The 21,268-nt window shown below is 37.6% G+C and overlaps 1 protein-coding gene across 1 annotated transcript in view; it reads right to left on the bottom strand.

Moving 5' to 3' along the window:
• LOC580948 (FAS-associated factor 1) overlaps window positions 1-21,268 on the bottom strand; it is a 31,767-nt gene that overhangs the window by 8,623 nt on the left and 1,876 nt on the right. Inside the window, exons 2-12 of the mRNA XM_030995814.1 lie at window positions 20,957-21,189; window positions 20,311-20,513; window positions 19,728-19,825; window positions 19,142-19,245; window positions 18,292-18,463; window positions 13,912-13,994; window positions 13,556-13,679; window positions 12,267-12,399; window positions 11,313-11,458; window positions 1,462-1,616; window positions 432-568 (exon numbers count right to left, since the gene is read on the bottom strand). Of these exons, the coding sequence (XP_030851674.1) occupies window positions 432-568; window positions 1,462-1,616; window positions 11,313-11,458; window positions 12,267-12,399; window positions 13,556-13,679; window positions 13,912-13,994; window positions 18,292-18,463; window positions 19,142-19,245; window positions 19,728-19,825; window positions 20,311-20,513; window positions 20,957-21,189 (1,588 nt within the window). The remainder of the gene's footprint in view (window positions 1-431; window positions 569-1,461; window positions 1,617-11,312; window positions 11,459-12,266; window positions 12,400-13,555; window positions 13,680-13,911; window positions 13,995-18,291; window positions 18,464-19,141; window positions 19,246-19,727; window positions 19,826-20,310; window positions 20,514-20,956; window positions 21,190-21,268) is intronic.

The following is a 21,268-nucleotide window of genomic DNA, read 5'->3' as shown; positions in this document are numbered from 1 at the left end:
CTTCACTGCTATTATGTAAAAAGGTGTAGAACAGGTGTCACATGCACATTCACCATTTTACATAATAGCAGTGAAGGGATGTTCCTTTGTCTACCTGAGGAACTGTATATTTTGTCAGCTTTCTTTGTCTGTCATGTTTATAGTGACGATTTCTATGATACAGCACTTCACTTGACTTCTTAAAAGCATTTTCAAACAAACCCACACCAATTCACATAGGTAAGGGCAGCTTCTCACAAAACTGTTAAACTTAATACACGCATTTCAATGGGATGTCGGTGAACTTGTATGACGATTTGTGAGAAGCTGCCCTGGACATCATATCCTATGGAAAAGGGACTGTATGCATCCAATTTACTTTCATTTTCATTATAATACATTATGTTGAAATACGATCATATCAAATCAAAGTCCACTTTAATTCATCTCACCTTGTAATACCGAGAAGACTTCTGTGCTGGATCGTATCCTCATCGCCAACAGTAACAATGGAAACTTATCCTGCTGTAAATTCTTTAACGTCGAGGCTGTTACACTGCCAAATATTCTAGTGCATACTGCTAATAACCTGTGAGATAGAGATTAAAAAAGAGTACATGAAATACATTAGAGAGACTGGAATAATACTTGAATTAAAGTGAAATGCATTCTTGAAGTTCCATACAGTGATAATTAAAAACAAAAAACAGATTTAATACAAAAAATTTTCAGAAATAGACAAAAATTGTAGATTTTTTTGTGAAAAAGAGAAATTACTAACTTTTTAAACCTTAAAAGAAGAAGGAAGAATTAAATGAAAGTTGATCAAATGACTAAAGAGGATTACTAATATGTCATTATAAAATACACAAGCATCTGTTTTCACAACCAATTTGTTTATCCCTAAGTATCTCCAAACTATTTATGATGATACAATTCACAGATCAAGTATCATTCTGATTCTAAATAAAAATTTAAATATCTCAAAGTGAGGAATAATTTGGAGTCCCTGATGGGAAAAACAATTTGTCCAGCCACACAGAAATCTTAAAATTGAAGCTGTTTTGTGATCTAGACCAATGAGTTAATAAAAAAATGTTACTACTTAAAGATGCATAGTAGTGGGCTCTCATGGGGAATTTGTTACCATTTGAGTGCTCACCCAATAACAGGGTGTTGTCAAATCACCAAGATTATCCTTCAGTTTTATAAACAACGGGCCTTATGTAATGCTTTGCATTATCCACTCATTCCCAAGTATGGTACAGTCATTATCTTACGGTTCCCTCACCCTAAGACTCTAACAAGAGACTAAAAGCATATTTCTTGATAGGACTCCTGATTTGCTGTGTGCAGACTTGAACACCCATTAATGGTATTTCCATCAAGTCTGGGGTCAGCAAATTCTGGCCTTCTGCAACATGGATGCTGAGTATTACTGATGACCCTCACCCTTTGAAAGCATCGGCAGTACATGCTTACCTTTCTCTATTCTTCGGACTGGTCATGTCCCATGCCCATGTGACAAAGTTGTGATTGAGATAGTCTATTACACTCTCTGTACACATTAATTGGCTGCAGAAGATATTGCTGTATACACTCTTGTCGTGGTGGACGTATACAGCCAGAAGTCTCCTCTACAAAGAAGAAAATTAAACAAAATGATAGTAAGGTAATATCTAAAATAACTTAATTCTATTCTCTTTGAAGGGTTTGTTCCTCTATTTGTTTCTGAGGGATATATTAAACAAATATTGACTGCTTTGAGGGGCACGGTTATAACTATTGCCCAAGGTAATCTCATTACTGGAATACGTAGAGCAGTCTCAGGATCACAGAGGAGCTATAGTTGTAACCGTGACCCCCAATTTAAGCAGTCACTATTTGTTTTATATACCGCATCCCCAATGTCAATTCTCAAAAAGATATTTATTATAAATAAATTATGCCTGTCAAAGTGTATTATTTGTAAAGTCGAAGAGAATTCACCAGTCTAAGAACATTGCGTGTGTCTCACTGTGCATATCCATTGCTAACTTCAAGCGCAACCATTGCATCCATACAAATTTCCATTGAATTGGTACCTATGATAATCCTCAATTATTTGCTATTTCATCATTATCATTTTAATCAGCATTTTCCCTCTTACAAATTTACAAGCTACATAGCTGTTACTGACTTTCATCCCGTGATGACATTCTCTCGATTTCTTCCCATTCTGCACATTATTTCCTCCTCATTATTCAGAGCAACCTTTACATTTTTTCTTTACTTAGCGATTCTGTTTTTGGTGCTTTTTTGTACAGGCACGGATCCACGGGCCAATTCTAACGACCCGGCCCCCCCCCCCCCCCCCACCCTCCTAAACCGGTGATAAAATAGGATAATAAAGTAAATTTAACCTTAAAAACCCCCTGACCTGCCAGTGACATAAAATGCGGCATCAAAATATTTGTGCTTCTCTGACCGTAATTAAAGGCCTAAAACCCCTGAGCTTCCGGGGCTCAACCCCCTGAACCCCCCACACCAATTTACGCTCGCTACCCTCTACCTGATCGTAAATACTTTAGCCCCCCCCCCCCACTTTGATAATCAATTTTGGCACAAAAGTCCTACGGGAGCTGTTTCAGTGACATACCGTACCACACTATGACACATCTTCTTCTCCCCTTGAAAACGAGAATGTGGTATCGGCACAGTAAGATCGGGTATTTGTATAGAGGTATTCCAAAATGACATTCTGATAATCAACATTTTGTTCTGTTATCATAACATATACGCATAATACAACTGATCTTTGTGATTTCTTAACGTGACATAGCTTCTTCTCCCCCTGCAAACAAAAAAGAAAACAAGGTCATTAAAAGGGATTAAGCGACAAATAATGATTGTGATTCAAATTGATGCCAATATTTGTTTGAATAAGCACTGCTATTCACCAGAATCTTCTTTGTAAAAACAACTTTTACAAATCTCAGCCATGCTTTACTGAGTTGAGACGTTCCATTCAATTTAAAATACTCAATAAAGAATACACTTCTCCAAATGTGAAAGTGATCTTACAACACAGTGGCAGAATTGCATGGCTGAGATTTTTAAAAGTCATTTTTACAAAGAAGATTCTGGTGAAAAGCATTGCTTAATATTAAAAAAAAAATCCTTGCATCAATTTGAATCACAATGATCATTTTGTCCCATGATCCTTTTATTAAATAACCTTGTTTTCTTTTTTGTTTGCAGGGGGAGAAGAAGCTATGTCACGTTAAGAAATCACAAAGATCAGTTGTATTATGCGTATATGTTATGATAACAGAACAAAATGTTGATTATCAGAATGTCATTTTGGAATACCTCTATACAAATACCCGATCTTACTGTGCCGATACCACATTGTATTTAGCCCGTATCAGTATTAGTATGAGCCAATATAAAGTTATTATTCTTTATTCAGTTCAGTATAATGCCTTTCCTCAAAAATAGTTTCGCTATTTTTTTAGGGTTGAGACGCTAAGAAATGGTTTCAAACGTACATTACACAAACCCTGAACCATTGCATAATGATGGTGGTTCTCTCTCTCTCTCTCTCTCTATCTATATTTATTGTAATCTTTCATTATCATCTACTAGTGCTGTAGTCAAACGTTTAACCGTCCGGTATCCGACCGCCCGCCCATGGCGGATTCCGTTTTCAATTGGACGGTTTCGTTTTCCCGTTTTTTTTGTGTTTTTTTAATTTTTTTTTAAAGTTTCGATTTAAGCCCCTCCACCTGGCACTATGCCTGGCAATGTCTCCCAGCTCAGTAATTGGTGTGATGACTTACCACTTGGAAACTAGAACAACACTCCAATTTATCTGTCATCTTGGTTTGAAAGTAATCTTTGTAATAGATCTCAATATATATTCATCCAAGTTTAACACATGGTGTACCACAAGGTTCTATCCTAGGTCCTCTACTGTTTTTAATTTACTTACACATTACACATTATTCTAAAACGACATTGTTACTATTATTTGGGACTAGTTCACAAGCACATATCGGCGCCTTCAGTTAAATCACCTTCCTGCTTTTTCACAAGGCCAAAAAAAAAAAAAAAAAAAATTTTTTTTTTTTTTTTTTTTTTAATAAATCGTTTAACCGAAAACCGTCCGGTTTTGACAGGCGGTTAAACGGAATTGGAGATATCCGTGATGTTACAGCACTATCATCTACATATAAAGCAGCAACACAAAACTTAGGGTTATCTGGGATAGGTGAAAGTGAGAGTTAAAAAAAAAAAAAAAAAAAAATTAGTGGTCCTCCTCTCCAGCATCCTCCCGCTTTAATATTCACCGGCCGCCTGAGTCGGCTCAAAAATGTTAAACCCCCCAACCCCCCAACCCCCCGCCCCCCCCCCCCCCGTGTTACGTCCTTTTAAGGCACTGGCAGTCACAATCATGTGACGTCCTTTTAAGCACTGGCAGTGCCTTAATAGGAGGTCACACTTTGCAGTCCACATTCTCGTCGTGCAAATCTAAAAGTCCCTAATTTTGATTTACTGATCGAGGTTCACTATTTGCTGGTCATTTGAAATCACCAGATTTCAGCGGGTTTACGCTTTTCACGACGAAAAACTTCTCCATGACCATGTTTCTGCCCTTGCGTGATCGCCTCCAGCAGATGTGGGGCGGCAGCGTGAACACGTACCGTTACTAACGGCGCAGTAGGCCTATAACCACTGCTGACGGCGGCACTGCACTGCGAGCTGAATCGGTAATACTCATAGAACGAGAAATCTTGCACGCTAATCTAAGTTCCATTTCATTGGTCTAAGGTTTGAAAATTGAAACTCAATATTGTGTTAAAGTTATAACAGAAAAGATAATCTTTATTTTATAATTCCACGGGGGCGATTTTTAATTTTTCAATCGCCCCCGTGAGCAAACTGACAGGGGCGATTATGTAGCTCACGGGGGCCCCCGTGTATTTTTTGAGCGCTGAATACATTATATCATAGGTCTATATACTTTCAGCAAATTAACATTTTCCTTATTCCTCTCCAAACAACTGAAGACAGAGCTGAGTTTCCCTTTTAAAAGCAAGTGTAAAATATTAGGTTTGTACCATAGGTTGGTAGATTACTGTATTTGCCGGCGTAAAGGCCGCAGTATTTTTGGAAGAGAAAATATCAAAAAGTCGGGGTGCGGCGAAAGAGTAAAATTTTTTTTAAAAAGCAAGTCAAAACCAGCACGAATTTGCACATATGGGACTAGATCTACGAACGGTACAATAACTATACATTTCCACACATCTTACCGACAATTTTATCTTGCATTGTTGACAGGAAGATGAAAATAAACTTCCAAAAACAACATCTGCCGATAGATCTTGATCTAAGTTCGTGCCAATGCATTGCAAAAGTAAAAGAAGGGCCAGTTTAACGGAGCTGCTGCGAAGCATCCAGCACGCGAAGTCGCTATTTTGAATCCATTTCAATACACAAGACGGCTCGCCGTATGCACGCGCGTCTCGACATTACCAGGGCGCTGACATTTTGCGCACTAAATTTCACATTTCTGTGCGTGGATACGTTCTTTTTCTCTTCTCATCTCATGCATATTCATTCCCCCCTGAACAACTGTCGAATCGATAACCAGGATTTTTGATTGTACCTCTAGGTTCAGTTAATCAAGCTCGTTCCAAAACTATATTATTTGTCCATATTTGTTTTTGCCAAAATATTCTAAATGCGATCTGAAAATGACCTTATTTGTCACTTTACGACACTTAAAATTCAAGGTTTTTTTTAAGTTGTCATGGCAATAAAATACAATTTTTTTAATGATCTCATGTATATATTTTGATTGCTCATCATTTTCTCCTCAAATTGATCATTTGATTTTACAAGTCTCGTTGGGCAGATTTTAAGCTACGAGTCCTCAAAGATAAGGTAATTTTTTCCAATTTCTCCTAATTTCACACCTTTCACCCGAAATCGTAGTACATTATTGAATATGGAGCAAGATACGAGAATTGATAGTTATCATACAATTTATTATGATATTTCTGATGATTTAATTACCTAGTTTTGCAGATTTATAACGTGAAACAAATACTAAACTGAGTTTGAAAATACAACAAAAGCAGCTGATTTATATATTTAGCGTGTACGCCAACACGTGTAGCCCGCTTCGGTCAGGGTAGTGTAACGCCACCCTACCGTTGTGTGAACAATCCCACATGCAGATAAATGTGTCTTGCGCACATTTGGAAGCATAAACACAAGTTAAAAAAAATATTAAAAATCGCTCGAATTGAATTTTATCATGACATTTTTAGATTATGTTTCTTTAGAATGTTGTTTTTAGATATGCACATGTCACAAGATTTTTTTTCTATTAGATTAAAAGAAAATCAAATATTTCTTGGGCATGGTCAGGGGAAATTTTTTATCGCCTGATGAGTGATGTGTGTTATGTTATTAACTGAAGCTGAGCCAGGTGTAGACCGAAAGCTTCAGTCTCTATAATCGTCGGTTGTTCCACTGAGACTACGTCTGGCTCCACTAGACCTCCGGTTATAGCAATATAGGTCTAGTGGAGCCAGACGTAGTCTCAGTGGAACAACCGACGATTATAGAGACTGAAGCTTTCGGTCTACACCTGGCTCAGCTTCAGTTAATAACATAACACACATCACTCATCGACATCAGGCGATAAAAAATTTCCCCTGACCATGCTCAAGAAATATTTGATTTTCTTTTAATCTAATAGAAAAAAAATCTTGTGACATGTGCATATCTAAAAACAACATTCTAAAGAAACATAATCTAAAAATGTCATGATAAAATTCAATTCGAGCGGTTTTTAATATTTTTTTAAACTTGTGTTTATGGTTCCAAATGTGCGCAAGACTCATTTATCTGCATGTGGGATTGTTCACACAACGGTAGGGTGGCGTTACACTACACTGACCGAAGCGGGCTACACGTGTTCGCGTACACGCTAAATATATAAATCAGCTGCTTTTGTTGTATTTTCAAACTCAGTTTAGTATTTGTTTCACGTTATAAATCTGCAAAACTAGGTAATTAAATCATCAGAAATATCATTATAAATTGTATGATAACTATCAATTCTCGTATCTTGCTCCATATTCAATAATGTACTACGATTTCGGGTGAAAGGTGTGAAATTAGGAGAAATTGGAAAAAATTACCTTATCTTTGAGGACTCGTAGCTTAAAATCTGCCCAACGAGACTTGTAAAACCAAATGATCAATTTGAGGAGAAAATGATGAGCAATCAAAATATATACATGAGATCATTAAAAAAAATTGTATTTTATTGCCATGACAACTTAAAAAAATCCTTGAATTTTAAGTGTCGTAAAGTGACAAATAAGGTCATTTTCAGATCGCATTTAGAATATTTTGGCAAAAACAAATATGGACAAATAATATAGTTTTGGAACGAGCTTGATTAACTGAACCTAGAGGTACAATCAAAAATCCTGGTTATCGATTCGACAGTTGTTCAGGGGGGAATGAATATGCATGAGATGAGAAGAGAAAAAGAACGTATCCACGCACAGAAATGTGAAATTTAGTGCGCAAAATGTCAGCGCCCATCTAATACCGGCCGTGCCGATACGTGAGAGAGGCGCAATGTATACATCACAAACAAGGGAAACGCTCTCGGCGGTGTCGCCTGCATAACGCTATTCAATATGATAAACCAGAACGTCAATGACGTAGCGCTCATCCGCATCTCGCAACAACAAATATCGTAAATTTTGTGTGGTACACTTTTGAACTGGTCAAAAAATAAAAATTTAATGCCCTGGAAAGGACATAATTAGGTGGTCTGTCGATGACAGATCACCCATTGATTTTGTTATAATTTTCTTTATTCTTTATTCTTTATTTATTTTATTTCTTTCGTACACTTTTTTGTGCACACGTTTACTAGAAATCGACATGGTCAATTTCCTTTAAATTTCTGTCAGTCATTAAGCCCTATGATTCCAAGTCTAATCAACTTTTTCAAGGTCATTAGGTCGTGTCGTCATCCAGGCGCCATTTTGTAAAAATCAGGTCATTATCATATCTCAATAATGAGTCATCAAAAATCAACCATATTTAGTATACATCAACTTCAGGTCAAAGGTCAACTAAAAAATTCAACAAATTCCGCGCGTGCACCTCAACGCACACGTACGCGCGCATCAAAATTTTAAAATGCTCCAATTAGTTTTTTTTTGCACACGTTTCAGGCCATTGTAAGCATTTTCAAAATTTGCGCGAGAGCACTTATTTTTTGCGCGTTTCCGCGCGTAATTGCGCATACTGACATTTTACGATATAGAAACGCCAAATTTTCTCTATCATATCAACCACATTTTTCCAAGCATTTTGATACCTTGTTCACCTTTTTCTGACCAGTGATAACGCAATGGGCATTCGTCAAAGTTAACAGCACGCGCGGATCTGTGCTATCCTTATCCACATTACATGTGCAAAAACAAGCCTATACAAAATTCATTTTAACTCTTCAGAATGGATAGATAACCCCAATTTTTTTTATATTTAGATAGATTACGAGTCGGAGATATGATTTCATGTCTAATTTGACCCTCAATTAACTCATGACGTCATCATAATGGCCTTCGAACTCAAAATTTCAATTTGTATATTATGACGTTAGCAGATTTTTTTTTGATATGTTTTAGCTGAGAATATTCTCTACAAATGCAGTAATCACGATATTTCATTTTGACAATGGCATCATGGCGTATTTTTGTGAATAAAGGAGGCATGTCAATTTTTCACATTTTGCGTGTATTCTCTAAGGGACATGACTTTTTCTCAAAACTGGATTCTACATTCTTGTCTTTCGCGAGCAATATCTCCGTCGTTTTATCTTCGTTTACGCTGAGCTTTGAGTATGTTGTAGCTGAGACAATATGCTATCATAAGTGTGCCCTTTTTTTTTGGATCAGATTCCGGGATCATGCTCATATTTCACTTGCAAAGTTGGATTTGCGAATTCCATTTTCCGTTTACGTGTCATCTCTATGGGAAATGTTTTGGTATATCGGTAACGCACTTGACTTCCGACCTCGAGGTCCCTGGTTCGAGTGCGGGCGTCTCCAACAATTTTTTTTTTTCAATTTTTTTTCTTTTTGACCTTTCACTCTACCATCTCCTTTGAATATTAAAGCACGTAGAATCGCAAATAATGTAATAAACAAACATATTTACTTTATTATTACCCTATTATCAATTGATCCTTTACTTTTTGCGTGTAATCCTTATGAGAGATGACTTTTTCTCAAATCTGGATTCTACATTCATGTCTTTTGAGAGCAATATCGCCGTTATTTCAGCTTGATTTTTGTTGATTTTTGAGTATGTTGTAGCTGAGACTATATACTATCTAAATGTTCTCTCATTTTTTTCAGTCTGATGTCATCATGGTCTGTTGATGATGATCATCATCAACATGATCATGATCATCATCAACATGATCATGATCATCATCGTTATCATCATTAACATTACCATTAATATCATCATCTAACATTATCATTATCATCATGATCATCATCATCGTCATCATCCTTATCATCATTAGTATCAAGATCATCATCATCATCATCATCATCATAATCATTATGATCATCATTGTTACATGTACATGTCTATACAATTTCTCTCTTTCTCATATATGGGAGATGACTTCTTCTCAAATCTGGATTCTATATTCCTGTCTTTTGTGAGCAATATCGCCGTTATTTCCGTTTGGTTTTAGTTGATTTTTGAGTATGTTGTAGCTGAGACTATATGCTATCTAAATGTCTCCCTCATTTTTTCAATCAGATGTCAGCATGATCATGATCATCATCAATATCATCATGATGATCATCATCATGGTCTGATGATGATCATCATCATCATCAACATCATCATCATCATTATCATCAACATTATCATTATCATCGTAATCACCATTACTATCAAGATCATCATCATCATCATCATCATTAACATTATCATTATAATCATCATCATCATCATCATCATCACCATTACTATCAAGATCATCATCATCATCATCATCATTGTTTACATGTCTATATAACTTCTACCTTTCTCAATATAGTAAATATTATCATCTACCATCAGACATGAAGACAGACCACCTTAAATTAAATTCTAGTTTCATTTCATTTGCATAAAGTACCATAAATAATCAATGGAGCAAAATCTCACAATTCTGTGTAGAAGTTTAGTGTTCCAAATTTAGCTCTACCAGATAAGGCAAACCAAATCAAAATCGGTCTAGAAATGAGGGAAAAGAAGCAATTTTTGTTATTTTTGGAATAAATTTGCATAAATTACCATAATTAATCAATGGAGAACAATTTCAAAATTCTGTGTAGAAGTTTAGTGTACCAAAGTTAGCTCTACGATATAAAGCAAACCAAATAAAAATCAGTCGAGAAATGAAGAAGAAGCCTTTTTTGTGATTTCGAATAAATTTGCGTAAATTAGCATAGATAATGAATTTCACGATTCTGTGTAGAAATTTTAAATCCCCCTCCTAGCCCTATCATATGAAACAATCAGAATCAAAATCAGTTGAAAAATAACGAAGAAGAAGCATCTTGAAAATCTTGATGTTGATGCCACAACAAAGTCTAAGTTTGTTGACCTTAACTTAGTGACCTGAAATTCTACTCACATGATTGGGGAGACTTGATAACCCTATAGTCCAAGTTTCATTGACTAAGAAATTATACTTTCAAAATTATATCAAATAATTCAAAAACTTAACCTTAGGTTAAGTTTTCGATGATGATGCTACTACATAGTCCAAGTCTCTTGACCTGGAATGACCTTTGATCTTTACTTTGTCATCTGAAATTCTACTCACATGATTGGGGATACTTGATTACCCTATAGTCAAAGTTTCATTGACTAAGAACTTATACTTTCAAAATTATATCAAAAATTCAAAAACTTAAGTTTTTGATGTTGACGCTGCCGTCGCCGCTGTCGCCGCGGGAAAAGCGGCGCCTATGTCTCGCTTTTTGCTACGCAGGCGAGAAATTACATAAGCTAGCATCAGTGCGGGATGGCCGAGCGGTCTAAGGCAGTGATTTTAGTCAAATCAACATTTGGACGCAAGAGATCAAATCCCGACTTCGACAAAAAGTTTTTTTTTTTTTTTTTTTTTAAATGTCAAAATCGGGGGTGCGGCCTTATCACCGGCAAATACGGTACAAAAAAAAAGTTTGTAAAATCATAGTTTGTTTCGTATAAAGCAATGAAACTATGAGATGAATACTCACATCTTTTGCTGGTACATTGAAGGCTTCTTCAATTGCATTATCTAACGGCCCCAAATAAAAAGCGGGATGTAAGTCGCCATAGCGACTCGAAAATTCTTGTGAGAAATGTATTAATGATTCTGTCACGTTGTCTAGGTTATCGGGTACTGCAAGAGAGAGAGAGAGAGAAAAAGAAACTTATTCACAGGTTGAAAGGAAATCTCAACAATTCAATTCATATTTACATTAGAGCTGCAAATTTATCTTGACTAATAACAATTTTTTATACCAGTATCTCAATCTCAATTCATCTCACTCAAAATATATATGCATACAATCTGCTTTCAATGGCCTAAGTCAATGCACCTGTAACAAACACAATGCATGGAAGTGATCTCCCAGTCAACTTCAATATGGGGCTTGAAATCAAATCACTTTTTCCAAACATTAAAAACAAAAATTCTTAACCTTTCATTTGTCTCATATAGTGTTTAGAAAAAATATATCTTCCAATGATAAACATACTGTTGAGGGGTAACTGGTCCCCCATTAAAGGGATTGGGTAAAATTGTCTCAGATTCTGAAACAATTTCCTGTATTTAGCTCATGCTGCAATAATAATCATAATCATTTGGTTCAGTAGGAACCCCATCAGTTTTACAAGCCGATCGCCTGTCTGATTATCAAGATATTTATGATTGGAAATCAAAATCAATTTTTGCGTTTTCCTAACGGTTTTCATAACACTAGTCTATTGGGGAAAATGAGTATGGTAAAACTGGTCACTCAAAGTTTTACATTTTAGAGGCATTTCATGATCATTTTGAAGTGCAATTTTTTCAGGGCTTCAATATTACACCATATCACAGACACTGATCACACACAGAGCCATGCTACTCAAATTTAACATTGTTAAACGATAGGTTTAAGGGGTAACTGGTCCCTTTAAATATAAAACTCCACAATGCTACTCACTTAGAGGCCCGAATCTATAAGCTGAGCTATCTGTACCAAACATTGCGTGATCATCGAGGTCCATGACTTCCTGAGCGTCATCGTACTCGTCGCTATCGCTGCTATCGTTCCCGGCACCGGCGCTGGCTGCTGCCTATATGGTGAGGGTAGAAATGGAATTATTGATTTGTTTACATCGGATTCATAGAAGAGTTGGAGAGAGAAAGAAGAAGTAGATGACAATGACAGATGGAGAGAGAGAGAGAGAGAGAGAGAGCGATGGAAGGGGGCAAAGAGAGAGAGAGAGAGAGAGAAAGGGGAGGGGGAACAGAGGGAGAGAGAGGGATAAAGGGGCAGAGAGAAGAGGTAGATGTCATATGACAGAGAACAAGATAGAGAAGAAGTAAGAGATGAAGAGAAGGGGGTAGATCAAAGATCAGAGAGAGAGAGAGAGAGAGAGAGATGAAGGGGGTAAAAGAGCAAGAGACAGACAGACAGAAGAAAGAAGGAGAGAGAAGGGGCCTTTTAAAAGTGTTTATCTTCAAATCTAAGATAACAGACTCAAATTGGGATAAAGAGAGTTATTGGAGCAGAACTAAAAGTGAAACTTTTAGTTCTTATACTAACAAGTATTCAAAAAAACATTTAAAGTTAGACCTTAAACCTAATCACTTCTAATGCATATGTTTCCCTCCAAGCCTTTCTCAGAAAAAGTTGTCTAGAAAACCTCTCAAGATATCTTAAAGATAAACTTGAGTTCTGGTAATGCGATTGCATTGTGAAAGAAAAGGTGTGGAATGGATCAGAAATGTTGATCATATAGCATGTAAGTAATGGTGTGTAATGCAAGGTTCTGGAGTCATCAAAATCATCATAAATTTGGCAGAGTCTTGGTAAAGTAACTATCACTTACACAGAAAGATGTATATGGGACAACACACATGGTGTCGGGGCTAGTACTACCCTGATTTCCTTATCTTTCTATGCTCATTACTCAGCCAGTATACATGTTCTTCCAAAATTGTTTGGCACATGACATTTATTTGTAATCTTGAACATTCAGTGTAAGTTTCGTTAGATTATGTGAGAATTCATTTTCTTTTTTTACTAGAACTCAAGTTTATCTTTAATAACTATCTAAGTAATGACAAGGAAAATGGTTTTGATATGACATCCAATTATGGTTAGTACTAGAGAAGATTGACAAATTCTTAACCCTTTGCTTACTGGAACCTAGTGGTCCCTGTGTTAAGCCTATAGGAATAAGATAATTCAGTAGTCAACGGGTTAAGATGGGATACTGGGCTTACCTGCGACCTATTATTCTGAGGTTGATCGACTGGTATTCTCTTGAAAGAAAGTCTGTGTCGAGGGAAATCTATACCTGAAGCTGCCAATGTTAGCTGAAAAACAAGAGATATAAAGTTGATGTACATTATGCATTAATCTTATATGAAAATATTTTGTGCTCTGCTCAATTTAAATATTGTTACATTGTTACAGGTTGATCTACTGGTATTCTCTTGAAAGAAAGTCTGTGTCGAGGGAAATCTATACCTGAAGCTGCCAATGTTAGCTGAAAAACAAGAGATATAAAGTTGATGTACATTATGCATTAATCTTATATGAAAATATTTTGTGCTCTGCTCAATTTAAATATTGTTACATTGTTACAGGTTGATCTACTGGTATTCTCTTGAAAGAAAGTCTGTGTCGAGGGAAATCTATACCTGAAGCTGCCAATGTTAGCTGAAAAACAAGAGATATAAAGTTGATGTACATTGTGCATTAATTTTATACGAAAATATTTTGTGCTCTGCTCAATTTAAATATTGTTACATAAATGATAATTGCTACAAAAGTTTTACAATTTCCCTGTCTTTATAAATGATGTTAATTTCATACATTCAAATGAACCTTGTCAAACTTTCATGCTCTGATAGTCAATATATAAATATGATCTGAATTTGAAAGATTAGTTTCGTGGACCGATGAGTAAAACAAAGCTTGGAGGTTTTGTCGAGCATCAATGCCACATAAAAATCGAAAGAACTAACACATTTTTACTAAAAAAAAGATGTTTGTTTAAATCTTCACATTTCTAAAATACCATGGGCCAAATCTTGGACTTCTAGTACTCTTTTCACACTGGTTTTGCTTAACCCCGTACTTTGCTTAGCCCCATACTATCCTTAACCCCGGACTATTTTTTTTGGCTTTTCACACACGCTGTTTTTAGTCCCGTACTAGCGCCTATTCCGGAATAAGAAAATTCCCACTGTTCTCACTGCATTTCGTTAACCCCGGATATCTTGAATGTTATTATTGGACATACTTCGCATCTGGCCAGCTGCGATATGCTCCATTGCGTAGTACCAGACTATTTTTCGTTTCTGTTCTCATTCATTTGCAGGAGTTAGCACCACAATTGCGGAGTTAGCCCTGCTATTTTGCAGGGTTAGTTAACCCCGTACTATAGGTGGGGTTAGCCAACTTAAGCCCACTTTGGTAAAAACCAGTCTGAACAGAAAGTGGAATAGGCTTAACACCGTACTATAGGTGGGGCTAAGACCCCCCCTTAACCCAGAGCTGCCAACCTCTGAAACCAAAATCAGTAATCTGAAAGCTAAAAATCAGTAATTTTGGATGGAAATCAGTAATTTCAAGCGCGGCGCTTTCAACATCAAGAAGACTGCATTTGCACGTACATTGTAGAGCTGCACACAACACCACAACACAAACTACTAGTACCATGGTAATAGCATCACTCTGAATGACAGGACTTGAAGTAAAAACAAGAACATTCTGTTTATAACATCATTTTAAGTGCTATAAAAAAAACAATGGTTATTAGAGGATTGATGTATCATTACCCTGTTTCACTTACGTGTGTATATTCAATTCAGGTTTTTACAATTAACATAGAGGCTCTACAAACATAATGGAACAACTCTTACCTAAGTAACATAACTGTCCAGTCACACTGTATGCTTGCTTGCTTGCTTTCTCACTGTTTGCAGAAACACAATGCAGCTCCCTTACATTTGGTCAAGAGTTTATCACTGAATTGCATGTCATAATATGTGCAAATCATAAATGTCCAGTCACACTGTAGCTTGCTTGCTTGCTTTCTCACTGTTTGCAGAAACACATTGCAGCTCCCTTACATTTGGTTAAGAGTTTATCACTGAATTGCATGTAATAATATGTGCAAATCATAAATGTCCAGTCACACTGTAGCTTGCTTGTTTGCAGAAACACATTGCAGCTCCCTTACATTTGGTTATAATAGTTTATCACTGTTTTCAGAAAGCCATTGCAGCTCCCTTACATTTGGTTAGCAGTTGATCGCTGAATTTCATGTCATGACAGTTTTGTCCTTTGGACTGGCATGTTGCCTTCTGAGTGAGAACATCACTCAATGTTGCAGTACTCAAACTGGCCCTAAACTCGGTCTTGTTCTTCCTCACCAAGCTGAACAGCCTCTCATCCGAAGCATTACTGTGTGATATCGAAAGAATCAGCATCATGACTTGCACTAGATGAGCATAGCGAAACTGCCCACTGGTGGGATCTTTGAGCTGAGATACTGCCACCCATGCCAAGTCTGCTTTTGAAGCATCAATCTTGTCCACGGAAGGATCACTCTGGTAGGAGGCATATTCCAGTTCAAGTGTGTCAATATCATCTTCCATGAAGTGGAATCTCCGAACAAAATCCTGGCTTTCATTCCCATTATGTACTTCACATGTTCAATTTAAAGGGAAATTACTGTCGTGGTCGTGAAATTTAATTGTGGAAGAAACTCTCTGAGTGATTGGGAAAGGTTGATTACACTTCAACTAAGAATTGTTGTATGCTATAAGGTTTTGGAATGACCAAAATAATAAGAAATTAACTCAATTATGATGAGAGTCACATGCACTGCACACAGAAATGCATGTATGGGACTACATTCAACTGTGCGGCCCGCACATTTCAGCTGTTTATTGTCATATTATTATTACGACTACATGTACATCATCATGTATGAGAACAATTTAAGAGCAATCATTGACAGTGGGCCTTTTTATTATAATATTCTTCCTAAATAGCATGCCATGATATTAATCTGGAAGCTCACAATAACTTTTGTCACTTTTCCCACGACAGTAGATTCCCTTTAAATCTAAAATGCAATTTTCAATATTTATTTACCTTTAGTTTCCTGTCCCAAAGTTCTTGCGATTGCTGTAGCCTTGGAGCGACGGCACGCGTATTTACTTGCAATTTTACTGTCAGGGAAGGCATTTTTGACAAGTTGTGAAAGGTGGTCTGCTGCTGAAAACGCGATGTTGTGCTCTATCAAAAATTGAGTAAACTTCACTTCGGCATTCGTGACAGAATTGTCCTTTGCGACGAAAAACTGGGCGATGTCATGACTGCGGGAATTGGAACTTGCCTCCGCCGCTGCAGTCCGGTGCTTCACCGACTTCAGATGTACCTGGATATCGTTCGAACCGCCATGACCAATTCCAAAATCGGATGAGCAATGTGTACAACAGGCACTGTTTGTATTCCTTTTCGACGGAACAATGCATGACCATTTCTTGGTGTAATCACCTGAGAAGGTTTGCAGTTTTTTAGAACGCTTCTTCGATGAAGTTGAAGTCATTTTTCTCCGTCGGTTACTCGAAGTTTGACGCGACCACGGCCGACCTGCTGCACATGCGGTAGTGTAACACTCGGCCAATGCATATTTCGCCCAGATAAATATTGTGCCACTTGTTTCAGCACATCCACCATGCATGCGCTTTCGTATCGGTCAAAACTTTGTGTGTCAGCTCATTCAAAATTTATTCGTGTATCATATTTTGTTATCAACAATGAAAAGGGGTATATGAATAAAATGAAATGAATAAACATGATCCAACAAATAATGTGAAATAAAACACAATGACAATAATTGTTGAATATAAATTCAAGTTTAATCAAGGAAGTACATTCATTTTCCTTATGACAATTATCATCATCATCATCATCATCATCATCATCATCATCATCATCTTCATCATTAGTCGAGTCGTACTTTTATTATCATAACAATGAGAACCCATCACTAAGGGGAAAAAAATTGTAGACCTGCTATAAACTACACATGGACATGGTACCGTACGGGTTGGTTTGCAAGGTGGCTAAATGGACTTGGGACGAGTTTGCCGTCTCCCCGATATATATTGCATGCTGAAAGCTAGCACACGCAGCCCATATAGGCAGGGCGGTGTGCATATCTTTCGATGGTAGCTACATGTGTGTGCAGTGGTCGTGGCTGAGGCGCGGATGATATTTCCGTGCGCTCAAAAGTTAACCACCGGGCCGAGGCTCGGGAAGTATCGCGATCATTACCGCTAAAACACTCGCATATGCATAATGCATGTGTTAATACATAGGCATGTCCAGAAATCGGGGAATCCGTAATTTTTGAAGGGGTTTCCGTGCTTCCGTAATTGCCGTTGATTTCCGTACCAATTACGGAAAATCCGTACTAGTTGGCAGCTCTGTTAACCCCACCTATAGTACGGGGTTAAGCAAAATATTGCCAGTGTGAAAACAGTATAAGCCACATTGAATTGATGTCAAAGCTACCAACATTTGGTTTTTGTAATCAAAGAGATTTGTGTGAAGCGAGCGTTCAAAACTGAGTGAGCGAAGAGAGTGAGCCATTGCGGGTGGGGTCCAGAAGGCAGAGCCCTCTTGAAGCTCCTGGTTTTTAGCCAATCTGACATCCCTTTTTGTGCATAAATTTGTAATGATATTTGAATATTGTAACAATAAATTTGGGCATGATTTATAAGGAATCAGTGAGGTTTCTGAATCCCAAGGTGTTTTTATTGTTGAAAAAAATTATGGATTTACCCGGACAAATCTGGGAGTATTGTCATTTCTGTGATGTACATCCAAGCTGACACAAAACTATAAAAGACTGAAGCACTAACAAAAAGTAATTCTTCAAAGCTCTAGCTGGGAGCTATTGGCTATCGTATTCCACGTTACGCAGAACGCTTACCGTGTCTGTGTCATTTGGCCACCCCGTCCACTCCTGCCGTCTAGGCTGGACGTTGGTCAGCGCAAAGATGCCCTGCTTGACGTCCACTATGGTCTTGCAGCCCTCGTATCTGAGATTATAAGTCGTGTCCTCATCGGTGTCCGTGATAACGAGCTCTGTATTCCGCGACAGTCTGGACATGAAATGAAATCATAAGGGATAGTACGAGACTAGATTGTTAACCTGCCATAGTGGCCACCTCTCTACAAAGGCCATCTATCTTTAAGCAGGGGTTGACGTTAAAGGGCGCATGGAAAAACATTCCTTCCCTGTAGTCCGTTTGGTGAACATTACTCATGTAATATGTAAAGAGTCATGCATTAGCTATTCGTCTGCAAAGACCAGCCACAGGCAAGAATTTTGAGTCGTCTAAGTGCTTGCTATTATGTTATGAGACCGGCACACTCTAAATCTGTGATGACTGCCAATAGCTATCATACTTATCATACCATCATATGATAATCATACTTCAATCTCATTTTTCAACTGCTAATACAGCTATCGTACTCTCCCTTTTCTAATTCTGGTACCGGTAGTCAATTCTACTGCCAAGTAGCAGGAATTAATTCCTTGAAATGCTGGAGCACTGTAATGGCAGCTAGGCTAAAGCCATGGTAATAATTAGTGGGCCTCGGAATAGAAGTTCTAGATAGACGGCACTATAGAAATGCCTATTATTATTTGTTCAAATTCATATGAAATCTGCATTTCCAATGGTCAATATTTATCTTCTCTATACCCTTGCCCCACATGTGCACATCCCCGTCATGCAAAGAACCTACAACCCTAAGAAGAAAAAATTAATATATACTCTTCTCCATTGGAGGGGCAAGGCTGGTGCGCTTCTCCTTCCATAGTAGGTGTGCTTAGGGTCAGAGTTACTTCAGCAGCTAGATTGAGAGTGGAGAGAGTTGTCTGCGGCAAACAAAAAATGAAATGACAGAAACATATGAATTAATGTGAACTTTGACCTTTTAAAGATCCCTAAATGTCAACATGTAACCTCTACATTAATCTTAACCTATTGGGTCCTGGAAGCGGGTGGGTCCTGTATTAAAGCCTCTGGTAATCAAACTATTCCGTCATCAACGGCTTAATAATTTTATTTACACAGGGCAACCTCATTAGTATCAATACTGTTCTTCCTAAAGCCCCTCTAGTCTAATGAGTATTACACCGTATTTGCCTGGTACCCATTTGATGCACCTGGTTGGAGTGGGACAAATTTTGGAAAAATGCAATTCACATTCTGACTATCAAAATACGATTATTTGTAAAAACAGGTGAATGAAATAATTTGTATCGAGGCAATTCCCAAAGATAGTGAATTATATATGGTTGCATTACGAAAATGGCCTACTGGAAAAAATGGTGAAGCAAGTTTGCGTAGATCTTACCTCATCACTAGGTACAGGCGCTCTTGTATCCCAACCCGAGAGATACAGGGCAGTCTTTGGTATATTCAGCTGCTTAGAAAGTAGGTCTTTTAAGTGATCTGTTGGAGAACATGAAAATAAGAAGGAAAGGAAATGAATACAAATGAACACCGGTGGGACATTTACTTAATGAAAATGAAATTACTGGACCAAGAAAATTTACCTGTGCTCCTGGTAAATTTCAAATATTTCAAATAGCACCTGAGGCCATTTCATGGTAGCTGCGACCATGAAAATCTCAGAATATGCAGTTCTGATATGTAATTTCCAAACAGGAATGGCAAATCGGTCAACTATAGTCAAGAAAAATTGTTTTAAAGCAAAGTAATATTAGTCTAGAGAGGGAACTATACAACATAAAAAGTTTATTTTATACAATTTCATGACTTTAAACTCAATTTCAACCGTAACAAGGATCATTGAATATTGTAAAATCGCATATGCTTCCAATATGTTCATTTGAACCAAATTCATGACCCCATACCAAAACTTTGTATTACCTTAAAAGCATTTTCAAAAATAGCAAGAATAAATATAGTCTTACCAACTTGGTGTTCGTCTGTGACCGAGAGTGTGATGACCTTGCCCCTGTGCTTGATGCTAAAGTGGATGAAGCGAGGTCTTCGAACGGAGGACGAGGAGGAGGAGGAAAGGGGAACTGGAGATGAGATGAAAGAGGAAAAGGAGGGGCCAGGGGTGTCAGAGAAGGTGGGCTGTACCGTGGCATCAACATCTCGTACCAAGGGCCTTTATTGAATGAAACAAGCAGGGATACTATTAATAATGATCAAATATAGTGCATAAAAACAAATTATCATTTTCTTTTGTCTAGAACCTCCAAAATACATCAGCAATATTATTTAACTAAATTAAATTACTGATGCACATTTAGAATTGCAGGTTCAAGTTGCATTTCTAATTTGTCTTTCGACTTTAAGTCTCGACTGTTCAAGTTCATTTTAACTGACATTTGTATGTACTGTTATTTGTGCATGTTTTCTTTAAAAAAAGTTTTTTTAATTAAACCATCACAATTCTGCCACCCAGAGCTCTGTGAAGATATGTTGCAATAATTCTTAGATCTTGAATCAGCATTATTAACCCGTCGACAACTGCATTGTATAGGTCCCATAGGCTTGACACAGGGACCACCAGGTTTCCGTATGAAAAGGGTTAAGAAGAACACCTACTCTTGCGCCTCCACGGGGATCTCCATGGGGATCTCCCGGAAAGCAGATCGTCCCCGGATACCGCTCTCATCCTGCCCGCCGCCTAAGCCTCCGCCCCCACCACCACCGCTGCCGCCGCCACTGCTGCTCTCTCCCTGTGCGCCGAACACCGAGTTGATAGCCCCCGTAAGATTCCAGTTGTTCTGCTCCAGGTGGGCAAGGCACTCCTCAAAGTTCTCGATACCCGTGCAGGCCTGTAGGAACAAGAGAGGGATGATGGAGAGGATGTTTACGGTGGATAATGGAACTGAGCTGATTAGTAGTGTGGCATCT

This window comes from Strongylocentrotus purpuratus, unplaced genomic scaffold (assembly GCF_000002235.5).
Source record: "Strongylocentrotus purpuratus isolate Spur 01 unplaced genomic scaffold, Spur_5.0 spur5_scaffold_3, whole genome shotgun sequence".
Classification (NCBI taxonomy): Eukaryota; Metazoa; Echinodermata; class Echinoidea; order Camarodonta; family Strongylocentrotidae; genus Strongylocentrotus; species Strongylocentrotus purpuratus.
Note: the sequence above shows the minus strand (reverse complement) of the source record. Positions and strands in the feature narration are given on the sequence as shown.